General features: G+C 51.7%; 9 protein-coding genes across 9 annotated transcripts; 4 read left to right on the top strand and 5 right to left on the bottom strand.

Moving 5' to 3' along the window:
* Positions 1-725: 725 nt before the first annotated feature.
* J4E84_004226 (uncharacterized protein) lies at positions 726-1,149 on the bottom strand (the record flags this gene model as incomplete). The annotated part of the gene is made up of 2 exons (XM_049386834.1): positions 726-1,070; positions 1,144-1,149. 2 exons carry the CDS (start codon positions 1,147-1,149, stop codon positions 726-728), a joined length of 351 nt encoding a protein of 116 aa, XP_049245604.1.
* A 2,007-nt stretch (positions 1,150-3,156) lies between these two features.
* On the top strand, positions 3,157-5,430 carry J4E84_004225 (uncharacterized protein; the record flags this gene model as incomplete). The annotated part of the gene is made up of 1 exon (XM_049386833.1): positions 3,157-5,430. The coding sequence occupies one exon, from the start codon at positions 3,157-3,159 to the stop codon at positions 5,428-5,430; it is 2,274 nt and encodes a 757-aa protein (XP_049245603.1).
* A 4,247-nt stretch (positions 5,431-9,677) lies between these two features.
* J4E84_004224 (uncharacterized protein) lies at positions 9,678-10,252 on the top strand (the record flags this gene model as incomplete). The annotated part of the gene is made up of 4 exons (XM_049386832.1): positions 9,678-9,792; positions 9,850-9,887; positions 9,954-10,011; positions 10,071-10,252. The coding sequence occupies 4 exons, from the start codon at positions 9,678-9,680 to the stop codon at positions 10,250-10,252; spliced, it is 393 nt and encodes a 130-aa protein (XP_049245602.1).
* A 544-nt stretch (positions 10,253-10,796) lies between these two features.
* On the bottom strand, positions 10,797-11,334 carry J4E84_004223 (uncharacterized protein; the record flags this gene model as incomplete). The annotated part of the gene is made up of 2 exons (XM_049386831.1): positions 10,797-10,948; positions 11,010-11,334. The coding sequence occupies 2 exons, from the start codon at positions 11,332-11,334 to the stop codon at positions 10,797-10,799; spliced, it is 477 nt and encodes a 158-aa protein (XP_049245601.1).
* A 2,897-nt stretch (positions 11,335-14,231) lies between these two features.
* On the top strand, positions 14,232-15,425 carry J4E84_004222 (uncharacterized protein; the record flags this gene model as incomplete). Its single annotated transcript, XM_049386830.1, has 2 exons — positions 14,232-15,052; positions 15,101-15,425. 2 exons carry the CDS (start codon positions 14,232-14,234, stop codon positions 15,423-15,425), a joined length of 1,146 nt encoding a protein of 381 aa, XP_049245600.1.
* A 1,761-nt stretch (positions 15,426-17,186) lies between these two features.
* On the bottom strand, positions 17,187-19,028 carry J4E84_004221 (uncharacterized protein; the record flags this gene model as incomplete). Its single annotated transcript, XM_049386829.1, has 4 exons — positions 17,187-17,265; positions 17,311-18,396; positions 18,442-18,562; positions 18,668-19,028. The coding sequence occupies 4 exons, from the start codon at positions 19,026-19,028 to the stop codon at positions 17,187-17,189; spliced, it is 1,647 nt and encodes a 548-aa protein (XP_049245599.1).
* Positions 19,029-19,401: 373 nt separating this feature from the next.
* On the bottom strand, positions 19,402-20,271 carry J4E84_004220 (uncharacterized protein; the record flags this gene model as incomplete). The annotated part of the gene is made up of 2 exons (XM_049386828.1): positions 19,402-20,210; positions 20,259-20,271. 2 exons carry the CDS (start codon positions 20,269-20,271, stop codon positions 19,402-19,404), a joined length of 822 nt encoding a protein of 273 aa, XP_049245598.1.
* A 551-nt stretch (positions 20,272-20,822) lies between these two features.
* On the bottom strand, positions 20,823-22,208 carry J4E84_004219 (uncharacterized protein; the record flags this gene model as incomplete). Its single annotated transcript, XM_049386827.1, has 3 exons — positions 20,823-21,036; positions 21,088-22,023; positions 22,075-22,208. The coding sequence occupies 3 exons, from the start codon at positions 22,206-22,208 to the stop codon at positions 20,823-20,825; spliced, it is 1,284 nt and encodes a 427-aa protein (XP_049245597.1).
* A 292-nt stretch (positions 22,209-22,500) lies between these two features.
* Positions 22,501-23,346, top strand: RAB6B (Ras- protein Rab-6B; the record flags this gene model as incomplete). Its single annotated transcript, XM_049386826.1, has 5 exons — positions 22,501-22,541; positions 22,593-22,618; positions 22,678-22,766; positions 22,830-23,232; positions 23,288-23,346. 5 exons carry the CDS (start codon positions 22,501-22,503, stop codon positions 23,344-23,346), a joined length of 618 nt encoding a protein of 205 aa, XP_049245596.1.
* Between the last annotated feature and the right edge of the window lie 71 nt (positions 23,347-23,417).

The following is a 23,417-nucleotide window of genomic DNA, read 5'->3' as shown; positions in this document are numbered from 1 at the left end:
TAATAATGAATGCTACGCATTGTAGCGGGTATCTACAATGGCGAAAGCTGCACATATATCTCTATCTATTTCCGAAGTTTTCCTGTCGAGGCATGCGACCCATGTAAGATCCATAAGGAGCCATGTGCCTTTAATGAAATACAAGCTTCCTCCCCTTCATGTATCCGCACCTCTACAGGCTGTGCCGACCTACGAGATTGCTGGGCAACAGTGCCGTTGTGATGACGCAGCCCAACGTCACACCTCCAGCTAGGTACAGTACGCTATTGATATCTCTTCCAGCACCATCCCCCGCGTATAGATGCTGCGCAATGAGCGGGCTGACGATACCAAATAACCTGCCCCAGAAACTCGCAATACCGCAAGCTGTTCCTCGGATGGGTGCTGGGAAGGCCTCTGGTGTCCAGCCATATAGGACGGAATTGAACATGGACTGGAAGAAGTATTCCATGACGTTGAAGCCGATGTTCGAAGCCGCAGAGTTAACACTGCTGAACAGGAAGATCGAGATGCCCATCAATGCAGACGAGACTACCATTGTCCATTTGCGACCAACCCGCGATGCGCGGTAGGATAAAGTACCAAGCACAACACCGAGGACTCCAGGAAGGTAGATAAAGATGTAAGAGCGGTAGGTGTAGCGGAGAGAAAGGTCCAGAGCGCCGTTCTTCACAGCTAGAATTTGCGGAAGGTAGGTGCCTGCATTGTAGGTTAATGTATGTTCATCAAGCAAGACGGGCGTGAAACTCACCAGCAACGGTAAAACCCCAGTAATCGCATATGTACGTCAACCATACCAAAAGCGTCAACCTTGTCATCTGAAAGCTCGAGAATAGAAGCTTGAAGCGATCGCCTTCCAGTTTGAGTTTCTCGGTCCATGTAGATTTGAGCTGCTTGACACCACCTCCAAGCATAGGTCCGTGTCTTCGGTCTGAATCAAACTCGTGCTCTAGGGATACAAGATCCTCCAGAACGAGGTCGCATTTGGATCCGTTGTACTGAGCCATGGTATGCAGTACCTCGATTGCTTCGGCATCCTTGCCACGGTATATGAGGAACTTCGGCGATTCCTGGAAGGTGAAAATGACTGATCGTAAGACGAAGACGAGTATGGTGATCCCCCCTAGCGTGAATAGGAGATACCGCCATCCCATATTATTCTCTCTTGAACAACACTGTTCCCCTGTAGCAACAGCACCACATGCAGGCAGGGCTCGATCTCCTTCCGAAAAGTTTGGACTGCAAGACCAGTTTGGGATGAACCCATAGGCGAGTACGGAACAGATGACAACACCAATGGGCTGGAAGATCGATAATAGCGGAAGGAGGTAACGCTTGCTCTGTGGAGTGGCTTCCAGGGTAATTGTAGTGTCAATGGGAATGTTGCCTCCGACACCAAACCCAGTAAATGCTGTAAGAACCAAGATGGCGTTGTAAGTGCTCGGGGCGCCGATGCATGTTCCAAATATACATGCAATAAAGACTGTCAGATTGAAAGAGACCTTTCTCCCGATCAAGTCCACGAGGACTCCCCACACAAATGCCCCGGCTGTGAGTCCGATAGAAAAGGCAGTGGACAACTTTCCAGTCTGATCAGCACCAAAGCCAAGTTCCTGTTGGATTGGCGATAGAACGAGACCGAAGGCTTGTGCCCACATCAAATCGATCATGTAGCCGAACCCGCAAAGCGCCCAAATCGACCACTGGTACCGCCCCATCCCCATGAGATCAATCTCGCGGTTGATGAGCATGCATTTCTTCTCGTACAAAGAAATACCCTCATCTCCAATTTCTTCGGCCAAAGATCGTGAACGCTCCGGGTCGTCAGATCTATTGTGGTCAACTGGCTTCTCTTTGTCCTCGCCCAGCAACTTTCCATCTCTTGTAACATCCCCTTCGGTGGGAGTCGTGCTATCGTTTGTGGAATAATTGCGAGAAGAAGATGCGATAACCTCGCCAGCGCTCAAAAGCGCGTCGCTCTCGCCTGCCCCAGAGCTTCGACGCGACATTGTTGAACTGTTTTCTGAATATTCGAAAGATGACAGAATGTTGAGAGATCCTTCTTCGGCGCTTACCCCTCTTGTGTGTGTGCCATGGGCTTCACATGGGCGGCACCACACTCCGCCGCGGGGGGAGGCTAGGATACGTTGGGCAGTAGTTAAGCGACGCCTGATAAGCCATTTGATTGCGCCGGTGTAGCTTCGGTGTCAGAAGTGTCAAAGGAGCAGTATCCATGGCGTTGCGTGCAGACGTTGAGTGCCGGGTGCTAACGTTATGGGGTGTAGACAAGGCAGATCTTGCTGTTCAACACACCTCGTCGTTAGGAAAGGTGCAACGGACACGACTGCCGCTCGGTATCAATCCCGCGGAACATTGAATTTTTCAGAGCAAAAACGTTTCACAATTTAGGCCATTCCACATAACCGGAGCATCTTCCGAAAAAGGCCGTTTCCGTCCTGGAGCAACAACAATGGTGAAGGCTTACGGTTCAGGCCGCGAAGTCGTGCGATGCGCGAAGGGATAACCCTGGTAACAAATTGATGTAAGTAATCGTGAAGATACTTGCGCCTATATGTTCAATGTTTTCTCTCCATGACTTTGTTATTCACGCAGCCCATTGTTGTAAGCATACCTAGGTCAGCTCCTATGCGGTTACGTGATTGATGCACGTTGATAGCGTGGCGAGTCGGCAGCATGGGATTTCAAAAACGCATGCTCTTGTATGCTCCAAATTGTGTCAACAACGGCATCGCTCGAATAACGTGCAACCATAGATAGCCATGCGCGAAGATGTGAGTCCCCATGACCCAGGTTGGGTGGGGATGTGCAGGCTGACGCCTCGGCTTCCCCAGTTGGGCGAAGCAACACATGCAGCAGATCGCGATCCGAAATTCGACTCGAATGGACCCAAGTCTGAACGGTGAACGAAAGTGGGTAAAGTTGGAAGGGAGGAGATCCAGCTTGGAAGCAGACGTTGAGGCAAGCGCAGGTGTCTTCGTCGAGGCCGCCTCCAGCTGAAAGGGTCTGACCCCACTTTTCCGTGCAGCCGCCAAGGCCGGCGCGGTGGATCTGTGCGCCGAGATACTGGAACTTTTTTTGCAAGGCATGTCCAAAGACCAGAACTGCATATAACAATTTTCGCCTCATCTGTTTGCAATGGCTCCCCGAAGAAAGCGCCAGCGTCTCTCGCTCGATGGAGCAGAAGCCGTCACAGCAACCGCCGACGCCGAGCAACCGTCCAATTCTTCTGCAGCGGCGCCCAAAGAAGCTGCGCGCCGACAACTCTTCGTTCGCGGACTTGCGCCCACCGTTACGACCGAAGACCTCACCGAATACTTCTCCGAATCGTACCCAATCAAGAACGCGCTCGTTGTTCTGGACAAGGAAACTAGGGAATCGAAAAGCTACGGGTTCGTGACATTCGCCGACGTCGAAGATGCGCAAAGGGCGAAGGAGGAGCTGAACAATACGGAGATCAAGGGCAAGAAGATCAAGGTCGACTTTGCCGAGGCGAGACAACGTGAAGGCGAAGAGAAGAGGCCGAGGGCTGGTGACAGGGCCAAGGCCGAGCGAGAGCAGCAGATCAAGGATGCGCAGACGCCAAAGCTGATCATTCGCAATCTGCCATGGACCATCAAGACGCCGGACGATCTACAGAAGTTGTTCAGAAGCTATGGCAAAGTCAACTTTGTCAATCTGCCAAAGAAGCCTAATGGTGAATTGAGAGGTTTTGGTTTCGTCTCGCTACGTGGGAAGAAGAACGCGGAGAGGGCGATACAAGAGCTGAACGGCAAGGAGGTCGATGAAAGACCCATCGCTGTGGATTGGGCTGTGGACCGGGAAACATGGCAGAGCTTGCAAAAGACTGAACAGGTGGGAGATGATGCCAAACCAAACGGAGAAGACGAAGATGAAGATATGGAAGACGCCGAGGATTCTGCAGCCAGCTCCGATGATGATGACGACGACGACGACGAAGCGGACGACAGCGACGACGACGAAGAAGATGATAGCAACACCGACTACGAGGACATATCAGAGGATGACGAAGATGGCGGAGTGGAGCTTGAACAAGAGGACAACCGACCGAAGCGTGAGGAATACACTCTCTTCGTGCGCAATGTGCCTTTCACAGTTGACGACGAACGTCTCAAAGAGCACTTCCAGCAATTCGGTGGCATCCGATTTGCCCGTGTCGTGGTCGACCGCGAGACCGAACGACCAAAGGGCACAGGATTCGTCTCATTCTTTGCAGAAGAAGACATGATCAACTGCCTCAAAGGCGTCCCACGTGTCAAGCTACAAAAGAAGAACCTCGACAAGAAGGACGGCTCCACCATCACTGTCACACACTCTGTGCTCGAAGACGAAGACGCTGACCCAACAGGCAAATACACCATCGACGGTCGCATCCTACAAATCTCACGCGCAGTTGACAAGAATGAAGCTACGCGTCTGACAGCGGAAGGCGCTGCTTCGCGCTTTAGCCGAGACAAAGACAAGCGTCGCCTCTACCTTCTCTCCGAAGGAACTATTGCCTCCAACTCGCCACTCTACCAGAAGCTCTCGCCCTCTGAGATCAAGATGCGCGAAGAGAGCGCAACCATGCGCCGTAAGCAAATCCAGGAGAACCCATCGCTCCACTTATCTCTCACTCGTCTCTCCATACGCAACATTCCTCGCAGCATCACATCCAAGGATCTGAAGCAGCTTGCTCGTAGCGCCGTCGTTGGTTTTGCTGCTGATGTCAAGGAGGGTAAGAGACAAAAGCTCAATAAAGAGGAAGTCATTCGTGGCGGTCAAGAAATGCTCGTCGCAGAGAAGATGCGTAAGAAGAAGGGCAAGGGTATTGTCAAGCAAGCCAAGGTTGTCTTTGAGACGCCCGCTGGTAGTAAAGTTTCTGAGGACACTGGTGCTGGAAGAAGCAGAGGATATGGATTCATCGAGTACTACACACACCGAAATGCGCTCATGGGTCTTCGATGGCTCAATGGCCACGCTGTAGACTATAAGATCAAGTCTGGCCCCACGCCAAAGAGCAAGAAGGCCGCTCAAGAAGCACTCGCAGACAAGCGGAAACGTCTCATTGTCGAGTTTGCTATCGAAAACGCCAATGTTGTCAACAGGCGCTCAGACCGCGAGGAGAAGGCCAGAGAGCCACCAAAGTCGAAGGCTGATGGCGAGGCTGACAGCGATGATGCCGAGCCGGGTGCGACCAAAGGCAAGAAGCGCAAGCGTGATTCTAGCGCTGCGGGTCAGAAGGCGGGCAAGGGTAAGGACAGCGGCAAGGGAAAGCAGGGTACGGGTGCTGCGGAAGCTGGCGCGGATGCCGGTGCAGTAAAGGGCAAAGACGGAAAGCTGGCGCAGCGGACAAGAATTATCGCGAAAAAGAGACAAGCGCGGAAGGCGAGAAAGGCTGGTAAAGCGTGATCGTACTAAACCTCCTTCCAAGGTTGTTGGCATTAGCGACGGCGTCAATGTTAATGGAAAAGTAATTGTTGTTCCAAGTTCTCTATGAATGTATTCTCTACCGCCCGCCTCCGCGATATTCTCGAACTCTTCGTGATCCTGAACGTGACGCACAACCACGGTGTCCAGCTTAGCCATCTATCCCCTAGCAAAGTCTGAACGGTGAGTTCCCCGTCACTTCACAACGCGTACCCGCTTTTGCTTGCCGCAGTCGCATCTCTTCCCGCGGAGCCGCTGCTTCGACAGCTCGATTCGAACTCTCCGGTTTTGTCTCAAATCATGTTGGGGTAGCCCATCTAGGCCGTCTCGGTGCAGGTCTTACAGGGAAGATTATCGGTACGACTGAGGTGGGCCCAAGAACAGAAGAGGCGTGACCCGGACTCGAGACGATGTATGTCGTGATAGACGATGATATACCTTGGTGACGCATAGCACAGTATTTTTGGATGTTGTATTGCTCCGTTCGTACTCCTCATCCACGTAAATAGTGGGCTCAAACGACGCATCCAGCAAAACAACCGTGCCGGTATTGGACGGAATGAACGGAACGTGTCTGACTGACTGAAGCTTTTTTTTCCTCGGCAGAGTGCGCCGAAATTGAAACATCGGGTTTCACTTCTCGTGTGGATCTTGAAATGTGGTGTCAGTGTCGACTTCGACGAAACGAAAAAACGACGGGGAGCCTGCATGTACTGACTCCACTACAGTACCCGGAAGGGGACGCCGCGCATGAAGGTGCGCCCAGGCGGGTTCACCCGCCCGCAGTGAAAGCTCCGTAGGTACACCACGGCTCGTAAACACTGTAGACGCACAGGGACGTGGTGATGTTGGTTCAATGCTCTCTTCGAGTCAGTGAACTCAAACAAAGTTGATCGCACTGCTCAGTCTGAACGCGCAATCGCGCAGTGGAATGCGATCGATCGCGATCGATCGTGTGTACCGAGGACACTCAATCGTATCTTTGAGTCAGCTGTTTCTCGTCTTGTAATCGACCTTTGCTAGTGTGTATCGTCAAAGGACAAACACATAACAACGTTCTTTACACCATGTTTCGCTCCACTACCAGCCTAGCAACTAATCGCTAGTATATTGGGTCATTGTACATATCCAATGTGAGTAGAGAACACGGTCGACTCAAGAACGAGCTGTCAGCACAGCCCCTTGAACATGTTTCCCTTGGCTTCAGTCCAGACCGGTTTTGCGGGACCAGTGATGGGCTCGGTAGACTTAGTCACTCATCTAGAGTAAGCGCTCATTCTTTTGGGCGTACTCCCAAGATCATTCAACCCATGGTTTTATGTCGGGTTACTCAAACGTGTGCCATATGGCGTGCTGAGTTCGCTTATCTATACCATTTGGGGCACATGAGCGCCCAGAATAGTCTCCTTTTGGGGTCACAGCAAAGTCGCCGAAAGGTTGGGCGTACTGCATTACTGCATGCTCGAACTCTTCGCGGGCAGCACGCGACGGATCTTCCCGATGTTCTTCTCTGTGGTTTGTATACAGATGTGACACGAGGATGCATCGTCCTGCAAGCCAGAGGTAAGAATACCTTGGTGCGATGTTCAATGCCGGTTGGAACACCGGTTCCGCGCGAGACCTGCTGTGCTGTTGGCATGCCATAGCCCTTCGAACGAATACTTCTTCACGTGTCAAGTCAACGTTAGATCTTGCACAGATGTATTCTCCAGTGACGATAGATGCATCGCTCTACTAACGGGGTGTCCATGATACTGCTCGATTGACAAGCGTGGACCAAAAGGGTTTACGCCGTTGTCCGGGTAATACGAAACGTCCACTCAACGATCGTGCCGCTCACTCGTGTCCAGACGTGCTCATGGCCTGGGTTTCCAAAGTTGTAACAGCCAGTGTGTTTCGACTATGTGGGGGTACAACGGGGAAGCGGCTAGTGATTGCGAAGCGCACGGGAAAAGAAGCATGCTTACAGCGGATAGGAAAAATTTGAGATCGTGTGAACGAGGGGTTAACATGGTCTTCGCCGTGGTATGAGTACCCTGCAATAGGGAAGTTGACTCCCGCACCCGCGTGCAGTTTCCGTATACTACATCATGCAGTGGTGAGCGAGATCCAGTTCATCTGTTTTGGTTGGCGGGCGATTTCCGTGTACCAAGATCCTTCCCACTCATGCGAGACCTGCAGGCAGCTGTATTAAGACTATTTACTCGACTCGAGTACTCCATATTAGTCGGGGAAGCGGATACAGCGAGGGTGTGCTGAATCGTTTAGGGTTTGCTTCACATATCCCATCTCAGTGGCAACTTGACTGAGAGAGTAAGTGGACGTCCGCAAGCGCTGATACCTCAAGATGTATCATGCATGTCAAGGCAGATGTGTATTGGCTTGGGAGACATTTCCAGTAGTGGAGACGACCGTGCGTCGAGCTGCAGCTGAGTTTTGCGGGAGTTCTGTCAGGAGGGTAGATCTTGTTTTCTCTCGAATGTATCCCGAGTAGGATATGGTGAGTTTAAGCATGCAGTATATCTGAAGGGAAGGGTCCAGCTAGAACAGTTTTCTCTTCTTAGACCAGATTGCGGCGAACTAGCGAGAGATGTTGTCAATGCCCATAGCGAATGTTGAAGTAGTCTTTTCCTGGGCACTAGGACCAAGTTCCGGGCTCGTGGAACGGCATCCATGACCAGGGTCTGCTGCGGATGCAGTTTGCATCTGTGCGGCCCAGGATAGTAATACCTAGGTACAGATCGACTCAGGCTCACGTAGCTGCAGCACCACTCCTATGCCTCTTTGTTACGGATACGAAGTGTGCATGCTTCTACCACACTAATGCAATGTAACAAAGGACTTGTGACGACAAGACTGTATGTGCGCGCTGAGCGGAAAAGCTTGGACAAGGTCTCCAGTGTGGCGAGCAATCTATCGGCTTGAGAGGGCTTGCGCTCTTTGTGTGTGACTTCACCGCGACAAGGTATTGTTCTAGTCCATGAGATTACTCAAAGGAAATGGCGGCTAAGGGGCCGTGGGGAAAAGCGTATGGCGACCGCGGTGACGTGGGTTGGTGGCGTATAAAGGTTCGTGACATTCTCCTTGGAAGTGCAACCCCCAGATTTCCCCAGATTTTCTCCACGGTCTTCTGGAATTCCATACACCAAAAGCTTGTTCAAGATCCAGCTGAAATCTGTGTTCACAATCGCCGATCTCGAGTACGAGACAGACACGCACACGTGCTTTGGATGTAAGTTCGCCAGGTTCCACCACGGCCAGCGAGCTGACAATGGCTGTAGTTCCCGAACACAGGATCGGACAGATAGTCATACCATCAGCGCCTTTGCGATGTGCTTCTACGAAAAGATCCAGTTTCCGTGTGGCCATGACGAGTACCGGCTCATGCAGCACTGCCATTTCGCACGCAACGATCCCGGCCACCAATGTTTTGGCGCTTGGAACGTCAGAAGAACATGGGATCAACGGGAAACAAACTGCACCAACTGTGTCAGACAGAGCCAGTACGATCCGGCAGTACATACGTCCCAGTCAGCGTACACCGTCGCCAGCGGAAGATAATTGGTTCTGTGGATGCAATGCTAGCAATAGCCACCACCTGGTTTCGACCAATCGTCTTCTGTCGGCTCGAGAAAGCAGGTGCGCCTCTACAACATAGTGAAGAGTCGTATCGGATATCGAAGGGAGGCTTTCATCATACTTGTCGGGGTTTCGTGATTGTTTGCACGCCTGGGCGGTTGTTCAATTGCTTTTGCGGCGAAGCCTAACGCTTGTAACGTCCTAAGTGGAAAGTTTGGGCGCCATATTCTGTGGCTACGATCTTCACTGTACACTATTAGTATTGTACCTACATATCACCAAATATATGGTAACAGGCATATAGCCTCGTATGAACGGCGAGTGTCTCCAATGGGCAATTGAGACGTGGTGCTCGTAATTACTGACGGCTCTCCCGAGAGGCGCATTGATGCCGGTATCGAAACTGCGAACATCAACTTCACGTATGTAGGGCCAGATCAGGACACGTGTGGCGTCACAGATTGGTTGGTCGTGGCGTGTGCAATGAGGAAGTTCGTGACGACCTCGGGAAATGACATGAGGCTCGTGCTACTAACCTAGCGCGGCATGGGCGTGGAGCCCCACCTGGGCACCTGCCCAGCAGACAGGCCAGCATCGTGACTTCCCATCCGACATTCTGCATCATTTACACCGATATCTTGAACTCCACCATGTCAGACTCTACAGAGCAGCCGAAGAAGGAGAAGTTTGCGCCAAAGCAACCCGTCGCACTGAACCCGCCAAAGGATGATGTCATTGAACGCGATTACCTTGCAAAGTGTGATGGTACGGCTTTGCAGCGACTGGCTGGTATTTGAGTGGCCAGGCACTGACCACCAGCAGGCACAAACGAGGGTCTACCCACTCTTGTCGCAATCAAGGTAACGATAGCTGCTTTTCTTCAATGGTGTTCTCGTGCAAGCGCAGAAGAAGTTGACCATCATCAGGGTGACGTGTTCGACGTGAGCGGCAAGGAGACGTACGCACCTGGGAAGGGTTATCACGGTTTGTCGCCTGAGATGCAGCATCAAGTCGTACCATAAACGACTAACCTATCGTCCTAGTGTTTGCGGGGAAAGAGCCCAACCGTGCCCTCGGTCTGTCTTCTCTCAAGCCTGAAGACTGCATATCGGACTACTCCGGACTTTCCGATAAGGAAAAACAGGTTCTTAATGATTGGCATACGTTCTTCAGCAAGCGTTACAACATAGTCGGACGGTTACCTTCTGATGGCGCCAACCTCTAGACGGTCCATGTCTCCAATCGTCGACTAGCACACGCCATACTATCGGCCCGTGTAATGTAGCAGTTCCAAGCAACTAGGTTCTACTGAGTCAACTGAAAGGCGCTTTGAGTGTCACATGCACTGCACTGAAAATGTGGAGAAGCGATTCGATGAGACCACAAAGCTTGGAAGCAAACCGAATCCATCACATTCAGTCTGTGTCCGAGGAAGTGTACTATTTATGGTCGTACGATGATATCAAATCATCCTCAAGTTCTGAGATGGTAGGCACCGTGTCGAGCATGGTGAAGTATGATGGCTGATAGTGTGCCTGCTAAGCTGCCCAGATACCCAACAAAACGACACAGCCAGAGATCGTTCTGCCTATGAACCCACCTGACTTCTACCCGTGTCACAACCCCTATTGAGTTATGACGGTATCATCGCTAAGATGGCGACTTCACCATCAAAGCAATTAGAGAGTGAACGACCTCTGCAGCGGCCAATACGGTGGTTTCACCCGGGTTATCGTAAATGGGAGCCACTTCCACTGCGACGAGTACATTCAGTCAGCTTCTAGTGCTCTTACTAATAAGTCAACGGGGCTCGGAAAATACGTACCAACATCTGCCCCAACGACGTCTAGTCCTTCGAGACCGTCCAGAATAGACAAAAGCTCTCGTGTGCTCCAGCCACCGACTTCGGCTGTTCCCGTGGCTATTTTTACATGTCAGTCACTGTGTAACGAAATATCTGTGTGTTTTGTTTGACGACTTACCAGGTGCGAATGCCGGATCGAGTACGTCTATATCGACACTGATGTAGACCTTCGTTCCAGCGACGCGAGATTTGAGCTTGTCGATCATTCCAGCTACACCCAATCGATCGATTGCCCGAGCCTTGACCATCTCAAAACCACATCGAAGGTCGTTGCGCACATCACCTTTCGGTCGTACCACAGGAGCTCGGATGCCCGCGTGTATACTAGTATTTCGGATCAAGCCTTCCTCATGAGCGATGTGCAAGAATGTTCCATGGTTGACACCACTGTCGTGCTGTCTCAGCGATGTCCAGGGTAAGTTCTCATAGCTAGACTCACGCATAATGGGAGATACCTCCTCCTTTACTATGTCAGTTTCTAAACAGATCGGTGAACACTTCGGCTTACCTAGTACTTCTGGGTCCCAGGTGTCTACGCAGCTGTCAGTGAAGCTCAGCAAAACGTGCCGCGAGCCTACCGATGTGACTGTCGAAGTGTATTACGCTCACCGGCCCCCAATGATGATGAGTCGATCGAAGAGCCGACAAAGTTGTGGTATGATCGCCACCTAGCGTCACGATCTTTGGTGTCGTGCGCTCGCTCGAATTGGTCGCTCTTGAGGACACGATCTTGGCGATGGTCGTCAGACATTTGAACCAGTCATTGCGTACGTTCACCGACCTTGTGCGCCTTATCAAGCTGCTTCAGGGCCGCAGTGTTATCCTTCCAGGTACGTTAGTTATAGTCTTCCTTGGTCGTTCGTTCAATGTTTTACCAGAAATGTTAAAGGAGCGTCGCCGCAGTCGATAACTCTTGCCCAATCCGCGAAGACGTTCTCGCCTGAGCCCCGTTAGTCAGTACGTTCCAAAGTCGCTTTGTCAATGATTAGTGCCTCTCGATGCAATGTTGGCTTCATACAGGAGCGAACGGAGCAGCATCATCAAGACAACAAGAAACTGCAACCAAGATTAGGGTACACAGGACAAATTCTAGCGCACGAATGGACGCCTCGAGAACACAACTTGTCAAGATGGCGTGGTGTAACATGTGCCGCTCGTTGTTGCTTTAGTTTGAACAACGCTCTAAGTCCGTGCTTGCGGGATGAACACCCATACGGGCACCCTCATCATAATGCGACATACCTGTATATATTGACCAAGCAGCGTCTGGCGATATCCGACTGGAGCCCTGCCTGATGCCACTCGGGCCGAAGCGCGCCCCAGGCCGTGCCGTAACGCCCTGCCCGTTGTTAACCTTGACTGTTGCGATGCACCCGACTCCGATGCGGAGTCTCGCGCACACAATGGACATAACCTACAGTGTCAAACGGCGCACCAAGAATTGCGATGTCGAATGGTTCCACATCCTGGCCTTCTGCTGCTAAACAGTGCACATACGGCAAATTGGCGTATGTCATCAGCCCTGCAAACTTTGCTTGAGTGATGTCCATTTCAAGGTTGCCATGAGCAATAATCTGCTGCGACGAATAGCCAGAAATTGGCGGGAAGGTAACATCGCGAGCGCTTGCGAAGAGCTTGAGAGAAGATGCTAGTAGCAACAACGATTTAGGTGCCATCGTGAACAAGAGAGATCGAATTACAAGCAAAAGGCGAGCAAAGCTATCTCAATTGACAATATACCCAAGTGACGTGCTTATCTCCATTGCGAGCCGGTGGTGATGCCCGCGACCAGTCGCACTAAGCCCTGAATGGCAGGTACAGCCGATCGTACCCCTCGATCCGCCTGCAACGGCTGTCAGTCTGTTACCACTTCCAGAACACGCCGACGGCGCGTAAGACCTCGCAAACCAGACTCTGCTTATCTTCGGAAGTCATTCGAAGACCTCCCGTCTGTCTTCATTCTCGGGCCCGTCTCTAGTAGAATAGGCATGATGTCATACAAGCATTGCCTCCAGCTCATCCTCCGAGGGTCGCCCTCCATCTGTGCGTTCGTGGTCCGGTATCTTTTCCAGGCGCTATTGTTACTGCGCCTTCACTACCAGGTCCTTCTCGACTATTTCTTCCCACAGGGTGACATGCATTCCAATGCATTTTCCCTGAACAGCTTTAGATCTCAGCTGTTCTGCGGTGAACTTTATGGGCGCAACGATGTCGTCTGCGCCGAATTCAAACTCGGATTGTTGCAAAGCGCCAATGCGCTAATGGTGTGGACACTTCTGCTCTTCGCTGACTTCGTTGGCATTAGCTTTGCTGTGTGCTGAGTCTGACGTCTATGGATGACATGTCGAGACAGCGACTAGCTAATCATAGCGGTAACTTCACACTCATACAACAGTTCCTTCTTCGCCAGACTTGCAACACCGACAACCGTATCAGGCGGTCTATGCCCATCCGCCTCATTGTCCATGAATTCGATCCAAATATCTCCCCAGCCACGATCTACTACATCCTTTCGATCCTGCTCTGGGTTGCCGGTCTCCTTGACGATGTAGTGTCGAACATGCACCTGATTACATCAAAGTTAGTGGCATGGCCAACACTGCCTTGAAAGTGCTCAATCAAGGTTCAAAGCGTACAATGTCTCGTGGTGTGGCTCCAGCCGCAGCCAAGCACTTGTGAATACTATCATAAGCGCCCTTCGCTTGCTCTTTAATATCGGATGGGATGGTATGGTCTTTTCGAAGGCCCGTTTGACCAGCAAGGGTGATCAATTTGGATGACGGCACTATTGGAGTGATGCAGACTTGGTTATATGTCGGTGGAGGTTCCGGTACGTTTTCCGGGTTGAACGCATGGGGCTTGTTAGATGACATAACTGAAATCAAGACAATCGAAGCAGTGTCACTTGTTGGTGTTTCCTATATGTTCTTTGCTCGAGTATCACGATAGTATCTCGGCGTGAGGGGCATTCTTGCGTGCACTTGCCGCACCTAGTGGTCAAACATGTGGGCCTCACTGGCGTTGAAGCATGGGCCTTGATGACATCACGGACTTTCGTCACGCGAATCCACCACGCAAACAGGACGCGACAAACCTCACACCACTGCACACAGCCCGGCTGGCTGATTAAACATTACCACATCATTGGGTCAAAGTGGATTACTTCATTCACGGATGAAATTCCACCTGCAACCGGGCGAATGAGATGCGGTCCAACACGCGCCTGCCTCCGTTCGAATGCGGGGAAAGCTCCAGCAGCGAGAGCGTTAAAGCCGTCTGCTCGTGACAGTCCGCGCAACCTCAGCTCACACCCCTTTGTTTGACAGATACTGCTCGTATAATGGCGTCTGGCTGGTTCAGCTCATCGTCGAGCGACCCAACGCGTCCTCCGGACGTTCGCGTTCAAGTCGCTGAACAGAAACCTCACGACTTTTACCTGCAGCCCGGCTCAGGCAGCAGCCCAAGACCCGCCACCAACCGCTCACCGGCCTCAGTACCTGCGGCGTATGTGGATACGACTCACTCCAAGGTCCATGTCCACAATGCTTCACTTTTCGATGTAGGCATCCTGAAAGACACCCTTGTCCCATCACTCACCCTGCATTCTGGCTTGGCCATCATTGCGTACGGAGCTGCGCGATACACAAACCGCGTCGAAGCCAAGGACTGGCTTTGGCCCAGTGGTCAGGTCGTGAACGCCTGGTGGTCTGCCGTTGGACGTCGTCTTGCTCAAGGCTACACCGTCTCGCAAGCATTCAGTCGTCTATCATGGCACGAGCGTGTTATTCTCACGGGTGTTACACTATGGGGAGGGCGTCTCTTTTATCGCATCGTTAACCGTTCCATTCAACGAGGCGAGGACGACCCACGATATGCCGAAGTCAAGAAGGAGGAGGGCTTCTGGAACAGCGCGTTGTTCAAAGTCTTCATACCCGAGGCCTTCTTCCAGATGCTCATCAGTCTGCCGTTTACCGCACCATTCCGACACGAAGGTGCTGTCATGACAGGCTACCACCCCTTTGTTCAGATGTTTGCTGTCGGCTTGTTCTCTTCAGGATTGGCGATGGAGACACTTGCAGACTACCAGCTAGACCAGTTCAAGGCCGAAGGCAACAAGGGCATCATGCGCGAAGGAGTATGGAGCATCGTCCGTAATCCCAAGTATGTATCCCTGCTCCACATTCTATGTCACTCGCTAACGTCGTGTAGTTACCTTGGCGACGCCCTCGTACACATCTCCTTCATCGTTATGCTTTACGGCTCAGACATGCTCGCCCCAATCGAACTCCTAGGCCCCGCCGCGAATTACGCCTTCCTCCGCTTCTTTGGCGGCGACGCCGAGAAAGAGAAACACCAAGAACGCCGATACTCCGCATCTCACCCCGAGAAGTTCCGCGAATTGGAGAAGTTCAGAGCGGATAAGAATGCTTTCTGGCCGAGCGTCGATGAGCTAAGCAACAAATGGTTGTGGACTGTTTTGGGTGTTGGAGGCTTGGGTATCGCAGTCGAGCAAACGCTTCGGGCGCTGCATTAGGTCTTGCCGTCTAAGGTCAATGAGGTTTGCCCACGAGGCTGTCTACGCGGTAGGCGCTTAGCGTTGTCGATTAAGTTTGTACGATATAATTAGCTTAGATAGTCAATTTCTTTACTGGTATTTCAACTTGGCAGTCCCTACGCACGTTAGCAACAGTTGTCTATCACAAACATTGTAATGTTTTTCCAACAAATCTGTCGTTCCGTGACAGATGCGTCAACAAGCCCAGGGTTTGCCCATCACAACGAATGGCCGGTTTACCAAACGACACGAGTACATTGACAAACCTGACCGTAGTCTTGGTTGTATAACTGCCATTTTGTGGCTTCTTGTTATAACACTAGTGTCAATGTCCTACCGTCACCGTTTGAGCTTTGCTACACAACGACCGTAAGCGATGAACGACAGAGATCTCATAGGCGTCATCTTCGTAGCCGTGTTCGTCCCCCTGATCATAGCTATCGCCGCTCTATGTCCTCGTTGCCACTGCCATCTCCAACGTGGTAGAAAGCGTCCAAGGCGAACGCGATCATATACAGTGGATACGGACTGGACTGATTACACATCCCCGCCATTCGAGCCAGCGTATTACAGTCCACGTTTCAAACAACCGTCCAAGACCCAATCTAAGAGATATGCGTCATACAGATACGACTTCGGCCTTCCTAGATACGCTCCAAGAGTACACGCTGCCAATACAAGATACGTACCTTCTAGAAGACGAACAAGAGAACAGCATCTGCTGAACGAGATGTACGATGGCTTGGATATCACGCCAGAGATGATCAGACCGCAGGAAACGGAGATGGTGGAGCAGGCGCGAAGGCCAAGCAGGCCGATGAGATCTTTCACTTTCTAGTGTGGGTGGCATGGAATTATGTTCCAGGCTTGCAACACACTGCATCGAACGGATGAAGTACCGAACGCTCACAGAGGATGTGTTTCTAGATGCGATGGTAACGGGTTATGGCCTATCAAGGCCGTTCGAACTCTCGATGCGTTGTCAGTAAACGCTCATTGCAATCAATGCAACCATTGCTTGTCTAACATGCCCGTATTGATAGTGAAAAAGTCCGATTCTACCCTACTTGCTTAACACTCTTTCACTTGGCTCAGAGATTCTCCAAAACCAGGGTGCAAGTACTCGATTCAGCCATGAGCGAAAGAGACAAAGCAGGTATCATCCTCATCGCCGTGTTTATCCCATGCATTGTCATTGGAATCATTATGTGCTACTGCTGTCACCATGGATCTCGATCATCTCGACCGTCTCGACAACCGCCACGTTCCTATAATCATACTTGGCATGGACAGGGCGGCGAAGATCACCTTCTACCATTCTATCCACAACCAATGATACCATGGCAGATGCGAATGCCTTCTTACACACGTCCACCACCACCGAATTTCCAATCGGGAGTGTCACCAAATTCTCCGCAGCAGCACGATTCGGAAGCTACCTCATCGACTTGGCCTTTTGCGCCTTTCCCGCCTACACCGGTGATGAGGTCACTGAACCCTGCCGCGATTCCCTTACCAGATTCTCCGCCTATAACGAGGTTGACTTGAACCGGTGCCTGTGGCGCGAAAGCAGTGCGACTTCTTGGTCTGGATTCAGTCGAATAGCGAAGTAACTAAATAGGCGCTTTGCGCCTTTATATGATGGTGGTCAAATATAGGAAATGGTCGTCTTGAAGTGGATAATCTCCTAGATTTTGGGTGTGATTATAAATAGATGACAATCGTAGGTGCGCTGCCCATCTACAACATGAAAGTAAACTTCTTCCTTTCTCTTCTCATGCTCCCACCCTCATCCAGCGGCACACCAGCATACTCTGCACTGCGACCATTGTTCAGCTTTCGATTCTCTCTTATCAGCACCCACCTCAGTATTGCAGCGAGGATGCCGACGAGAAGCATGAATCCAGCACATATACTCATACCCTTGACGTAATAAGGGCCGTCGTCGTCTGGAAAGATGCTCGTGCCAACTAGTGGGCCCATCTGGCCAATGATGTTCAAGAGAGCCATACCGGTGCCTTTCTTGCTGTCGCTCTCTTGGTTGTTGAGTGTCCATGTAATGATGATCGTGATAGCGCTGAAGAAGCCTGCGGCGGCAGGATAGAGTGCGATGTAGCGGATCATTGTGTTGTCAGACTGTAGGTATCCTGAAATGGCAATGGTACCGTACCCGATCGTTGCCAGGAGAGAGTGAAGCATGATGAACGTTGAGCGTGATTGTAATCGATCGGAGTAATATGCAGTCGTAAGGACGACGACAAAAGCGAAGAGGTATGGCGGAGCTGAAAGTCCTTGAGCCGTGATGGACTCCCAGCCCATATCTCGGATTACGGTCGGCAGGAACACAGGCATGGAACTAAAGGCCACGTTACAGCTAAAGAACATGAGCGCTGTCAGGTAAGACTTCGGATCCTTTAGGGTCTGTAGAACTTCGTGGAAGTCCACACGTCCTCTTCTTCGTCCACCCTGGTATTTCTCTTCTTGGTCTTCATTTTCGCTCTCCTTTTCTGACCTCAGTCTCATTACTGCAACCTCGCGCTGTCGGGGGCTTAGCCACTTCGCCAGTCCTGGTCCATCCGGTACAAAGTCCCATGCCCAGACGGCAATCAATACGGAAGGAAACCCTTCCAGCAGAAAGAGTAGTCTCCAAGGACTAAGCGGGCCATGTTCACCGACTTTGGTGATGACGTAGGCCAGCGCCCCGGCGAACGATGCTGAAAGAGGACTGGCGCTAATGAAGAGTCCGGTTCGAAAGGCGAGCTCGGATCGGCGGAAGAAGAAGGATAGGTAGAAGGGTACGCCAGGTCCAAATGCTGCTTCGCTGATGCCAAGTAGGGCTCGCAGCGCAAGGAGGAACCCGAAGGATGTCGCTACTGCCTGGAGTGATGCAACTATGCCCCAAGAAAGGATGCATAGAGATATATAGATATGCGGCGGCACGATACGATACCTATTGAAATTAGCGGCGCGGCGCTTACAACTGGCGACCACCTACAGTAGTGTCATCCATTCGAAAAGAATGTATGTGATGTAGAACGCCCACAGTAACCACTCATACTGCGTGGAGCTGAGCTTTAGGTCATCTGCCAGACCAGCTATGCGCGCATTGCCGATATCTACCAAGTTCATCAGCAAGTGTCGCAGAGTCTACCAGACCTGCTTCACGCACATCTGACGTACATGTCTCCCCTACGAGTCTTCTAGGTGTAGAAAGTACTCACTCGACCGATCCAAGAAGCTCAGCATGTACAACAAAGCCATGAACGCGACTAGGCGACGATCAAGCTTCTTGAGCACTGTGCGATCCTCATCTGGTGTATACAACTCATAGCTCTGCACAGAGTCCAAGGAGGCGCGCCGTATACTAGGAAGGAAGCCCTCATCTTCCTCTCCCAGCTCCTCTTTAGATGCGGGTTCATCTCGTGGAGTAATTGTTCGTAGTTCGAAAGAGTTCGGCTCCTGTATCATGGAAAGTCCATCGGAAGAATGTGAGGAGCGTGGAGAGGGCGTGAACTTGGGAGAGCTTTCGTCGGCGCTGTTGGATGCTGATGCGTGCTGAGTGCGGCGGGAGGAGGATGGCATGCTTAGGTTCGTCTGTCGGGAATGAGCCGCATTGGGGACTAAGAGATTACATCGAGAATAGGAGTAAGTAGTCAAGGCACGAGCTCGTCACCGCTGACAAGTCGCGTAGTTCAAAGTGTCAAAGCTGTCTCGCTCGTGAGATGACGCGTAGAAGCCCGTGCGCTGCATACCCCACAATCCAGGATACCGGGTACTGCTTTGCCGTCATGTCCTTCTGCATTGCACTTGATCACTTTGCAAACTAGACTCGACATTTTGAAGACGGATTTCCAACTTCTCTTTAGTTACATTTTTCGCAGTCGTGATATGAACCTCTTGCGCACTACCGACACCCCAGAATCAATCTCAGAGTATATGATGGTTGCAGAACCACTCATTCCAGGTAGCTCAAATCGGTCTCGTTATGGATAACGATGCGTCCGTCCGGCAATTTCTTTACTTTGAAGTATCCCAGCTTTACCGCCTCAAGGGTATCGATCCCCTCAATCTTCATGCCCAGCGCACGCAAAGGCGATCTCATAGACGGGCCCCCATACCGGCGCCACTCGTTCACCTCCTTGGGAATACCTGCCTCAGGAAGGTCATCCCAGTGATACATCACTTTTGCGACTTCGATGCATGCGTCTCTTTTGTCTGCACTCCACCATGCAGGAAGGATCCCCACAGTCTTCTCGCTATTGGCGATGTGCTTAAGTAGTCCTTGGAAGAGGTAGCCGGTGTTGTACTTGACGGTGGCGTCCATATACGAGTCGCGTGGGTCTATCATAGTTCCGAGGCTGCAACGTTTTGTCTCATCCCAAGCGCGGAAGCTCTCGATGAGGAGTTTGTAGGTTGTCGGCTCGTCTTTGTTCAGTAGAATCTTGTCAGAAGCGGAAGCTTTCTGCTCGTGAATTGTCATAGGCTCATCTTGTTTGATAAGACCGGGCATAACCCCGTCATATGCTTCCACAAACTTGATACTGAGGTGAGTGTTGTGCGGGTAGATGCGTGCAGGCATATGTTGTTCAGGCCAGTTCTCATCCTTGTCGTTACGAGGTTTGTTGCACCGGTGTTTGTGGACATCTTTCCAATGCGCCTTCTGGCAAGGTAGAGAGCAGTAACGGAGCACCTTGCAGCCGCCGCAGCGCTTGAGAGGATTGGCGGGTTCTTCGATAACATTGCAGTTCGAGCATCGGAAAGGACCTGCTGAAGGTCAGTAAAGTGACATGAGCAGAAAAGAGGGCGACTCACCTTGGATTGCCATGCTGTTGCGTCGTGACTGGGTCTTTCTGTCTGAATGGGTCGTGCGAGCAGAGATGGGGAGTGAGGGAGCCTTGGTCGAGAGCGAAGACGGAGGAGGTGAGAGCATGTCTCTACCCGTAGGCTAATACAAATCGAGCAGATAACGTCTCGATGTAGCAAACACGCCTGCCGGTGACACAATCTCTGGCTCTTCACTGATAGAATGCTTAGGTGACCCACTATAACAGTGAGGCTAGGACGGGAAGGCGCGCTCTGACTTTTCGTTGCATGTGGTACAAATCGGCAAGGTCGGGATCAGACAAGCGTTACAAGGAACATACGATTGATACCGTTCGTAGCTTGCGCCGATGGAGATTCGACCTTGACCTGTCCTATGACAAGTAGCTCACGGCTTGCGGGGGATGCAGCGGCCTGTGCCCAACCAACTACCATTGTGAGTGAGTTAGGGAGTCACCAAACAACTGCAAGTGAGACAAAATTATAGTGGTCGCAAAAGAAGTGCATTCGCCGATCGACACGGGTGTCGGTACTGGCCCGTCGATCCATATCTGTCTATTTGGGCAATTGCCAGTCCTTGTAGCTCCACTTCTCCGACACGTGGTACTTCTTCTGCTTGGCGTATGGGATCTGTCTTCTGGCTTCGACCTTGCCCTGGAGCATGAAAGTCCTGAAGCGGTCCTTGAGCAGATTGCCCTCTGGCTTGAGAAGACGCAGAGAGTCGCGGAGCTCGTCTGGTAGTACGACTTCGAGCGGAGCCTCTGGTAGACTGTGGTCGATTAGTAGTTGTTCGATTTGTGAAACGTGGATAGGTACTTACGGTGCCTTGCCGAACTGCTTCTTCCTCAGCTCCAATTCTTCGCCATCGTCCTCCTCATCCGCGAGCTCTGCATTCCTCTGTTCAAGAGCTTGTTTCACAGCGGCTCTCGCCTTCTCCTTCTCTTCTACGCTCTTGGCTAACCTCTTGATCTCCTGGACCTGTTGCTCCTTGGCCTTCATCTTCGCTTCGTGGACCGCCTTTCTTTGCGCGTCCTTTCTCCTCTTGATCTTGTTCCGTTGTGACAGCGACTTCCTCTCTGGCCTCTTCTTCTTGGCTTGCTTATCTTCATTGTCACTGAATCCTTCCCACTCGCTCTCCCACACGCTCTCCTCGCCTGAGTCAGATTCTGTCTCAGCAGCTGCTCTCTCCATGAGCTCGGCCTCTTCGCGGGCCTCTTGCAGGCGCTTCTTCTCAACCTCGACGATCTTGTCGGATTCGCGCATGAGCTCGTTTCGCCAATCTTCCAACAGGGGGTTGTACGACTTTCCACCGGTAGGTTTGCGGACTGAGGGAATAGCCTTGCCGGTCTTTGCCTGCGAGATGGGAGCGTGCTTCAGGGTTTTCGGCTCGACCTTGGGCTTCTTCTTCTCAAGGTATGAGAAACGAGGATCCTCCTTGACCTCTTGAACTGCCCATGGGTCGTAAGCGGCGTCACCAGTCTGTACGACGTCCTTCTTGGTCTGCTCGCCTCCGTATGCAATCGCCCTCAGCCTGTCGTATTCTTTGCCTGATACTTTTGCCTTCTTCCTCTTGCCATCGTCGGTGATTTCCGAGAGTCGCTTTCGGGTGGATACGGCGGGAACGGCAGAGCGCTTAGCGAGGATCTCGTCGACCTTGAGAGGCTTGTGTCGTTTCGCGACCTCTTTTTGGATCTCGGCCGATCCAAGGACATCAACAGCGAAAAGTTCGTCTGCGGTCTTCTCAGAGATGACACCACTGTAGAGGCGTTAGTGTGTGCATCGACAGTGTGTTGTATTTGGTACACACCCTTGAATGATCTGGTCGCGCACATCTTCTAGGCCGGATTGAATCTCTGTGACATCGACATTCTTTCGCCAAGCCTTCTTGCCTTTGCGACTCGACTGTTTGTATTGCGCTGGCGCTGCTTCGGTGTCCGCCATGGTATCTTACGGTTGCTGTGCGCGAAGTAGTTGTGGGGTTGTTCGTTGTCGCAAAAAGTTCGACCCAAAATTCCGACCAGCAAAGCGGCGCACGGGCTGGACCCACCGGGACCCCTGCTGCACTCGGTAGTCGGTGTTGGCCGCCAGGGTGCCAGGCCTCCAGATTCGACCGACACTCCTATTCAGACACGACACCCCACCAAGACACACGGCCGGGATATTGCTTCTGATCCTCTGCGATAACACATTTCGAGACTTCCGATTCTCCCAAAATCTACAACCTTCAGTCACAATGGCGCAGTCGGGCTACTCAAACCCGCTCAAGAAGTTCAAGTGAGCTGTCCTCCGCGGCGGAGACCAACTTCGTATACTAACCGGCTGCAGGCTCGTATTCCTGGGCGAACAAAGTGGTATGCATACTATCGCAGATATGGCGGTTTGCGACACACGTGCTAATCTACCTTCGCAGTGGGAAAGACGTCTCTAATTACCCGCTTCATGTACGACTCGTTCGACAACACCTACCAAGCCACCATCGGCATCGACTTTCTAAGCAAGGTATGCTCGCTGCAAAGCCGCCATAGATATGGAATCCAGTTCAACATCTAATCTTGGCCGCAGACCATGTACCTCGAAGATCGGACTGTCCGCCTGCAGCTCTGGGATACCGCCGGCCAGGAACGATTCCGCTCCCTGATTCCCTCCTACATCCGCGATTCTAGCGTAGCCGTGGTTGTATACGACATCACAAACAAGAAGACGTTTGAAAACACAAGAAAATGGGTAGACGATGTCAGAGGCGAGCGCGGCAACGATGTCATTATTGTGCTCGTGGGCAACAAGACCGACTTGAACGACAAGCGCGAGGTTACAACGGCGCAGGGTGAAGAAGAAGCCAAGAAGAACAACTTGATGTTCATCGAGACGAGCGCGAAGGTCGGACACAACGTAAAGGCGCTGTTCAAGAGAATTGCGCAGGCGTTACCGGGCATGGAGGGCGAAGGCCAACAAGGGCAGAGTCAGAGTACGTCTCGACGTACACATTGTTGCGGTGAACGCCATGCTAATCCAAGATGCAGTGATCGACGTGAACATCAACCCCAGCCAGCCACCGCAAGAAAACTCGTGCTCATGTTAAACAAGACATAGCCGTTTGGCAATCAACTTCGGTTCATTCGCTTAAGGGCGTACTGTAATTATTTGGGATGA

This window comes from Alternaria hordeiaustralica (genome assembly GCF_023758085.1).
Source record: "Alternaria hordeiaustralica strain BMP 2776 chromosome Unknown scaffold_6, whole genome shotgun sequence".
Taxonomy (NCBI): Eukaryota; Fungi; Ascomycota; class Dothideomycetes; order Pleosporales; family Pleosporaceae; genus Alternaria; species Alternaria hordeiaustralica.
The sequence above is the reverse complement of the archived record's forward strand: the minus strand, read 5'-3'. Positions and strand labels throughout refer to the sequence as shown.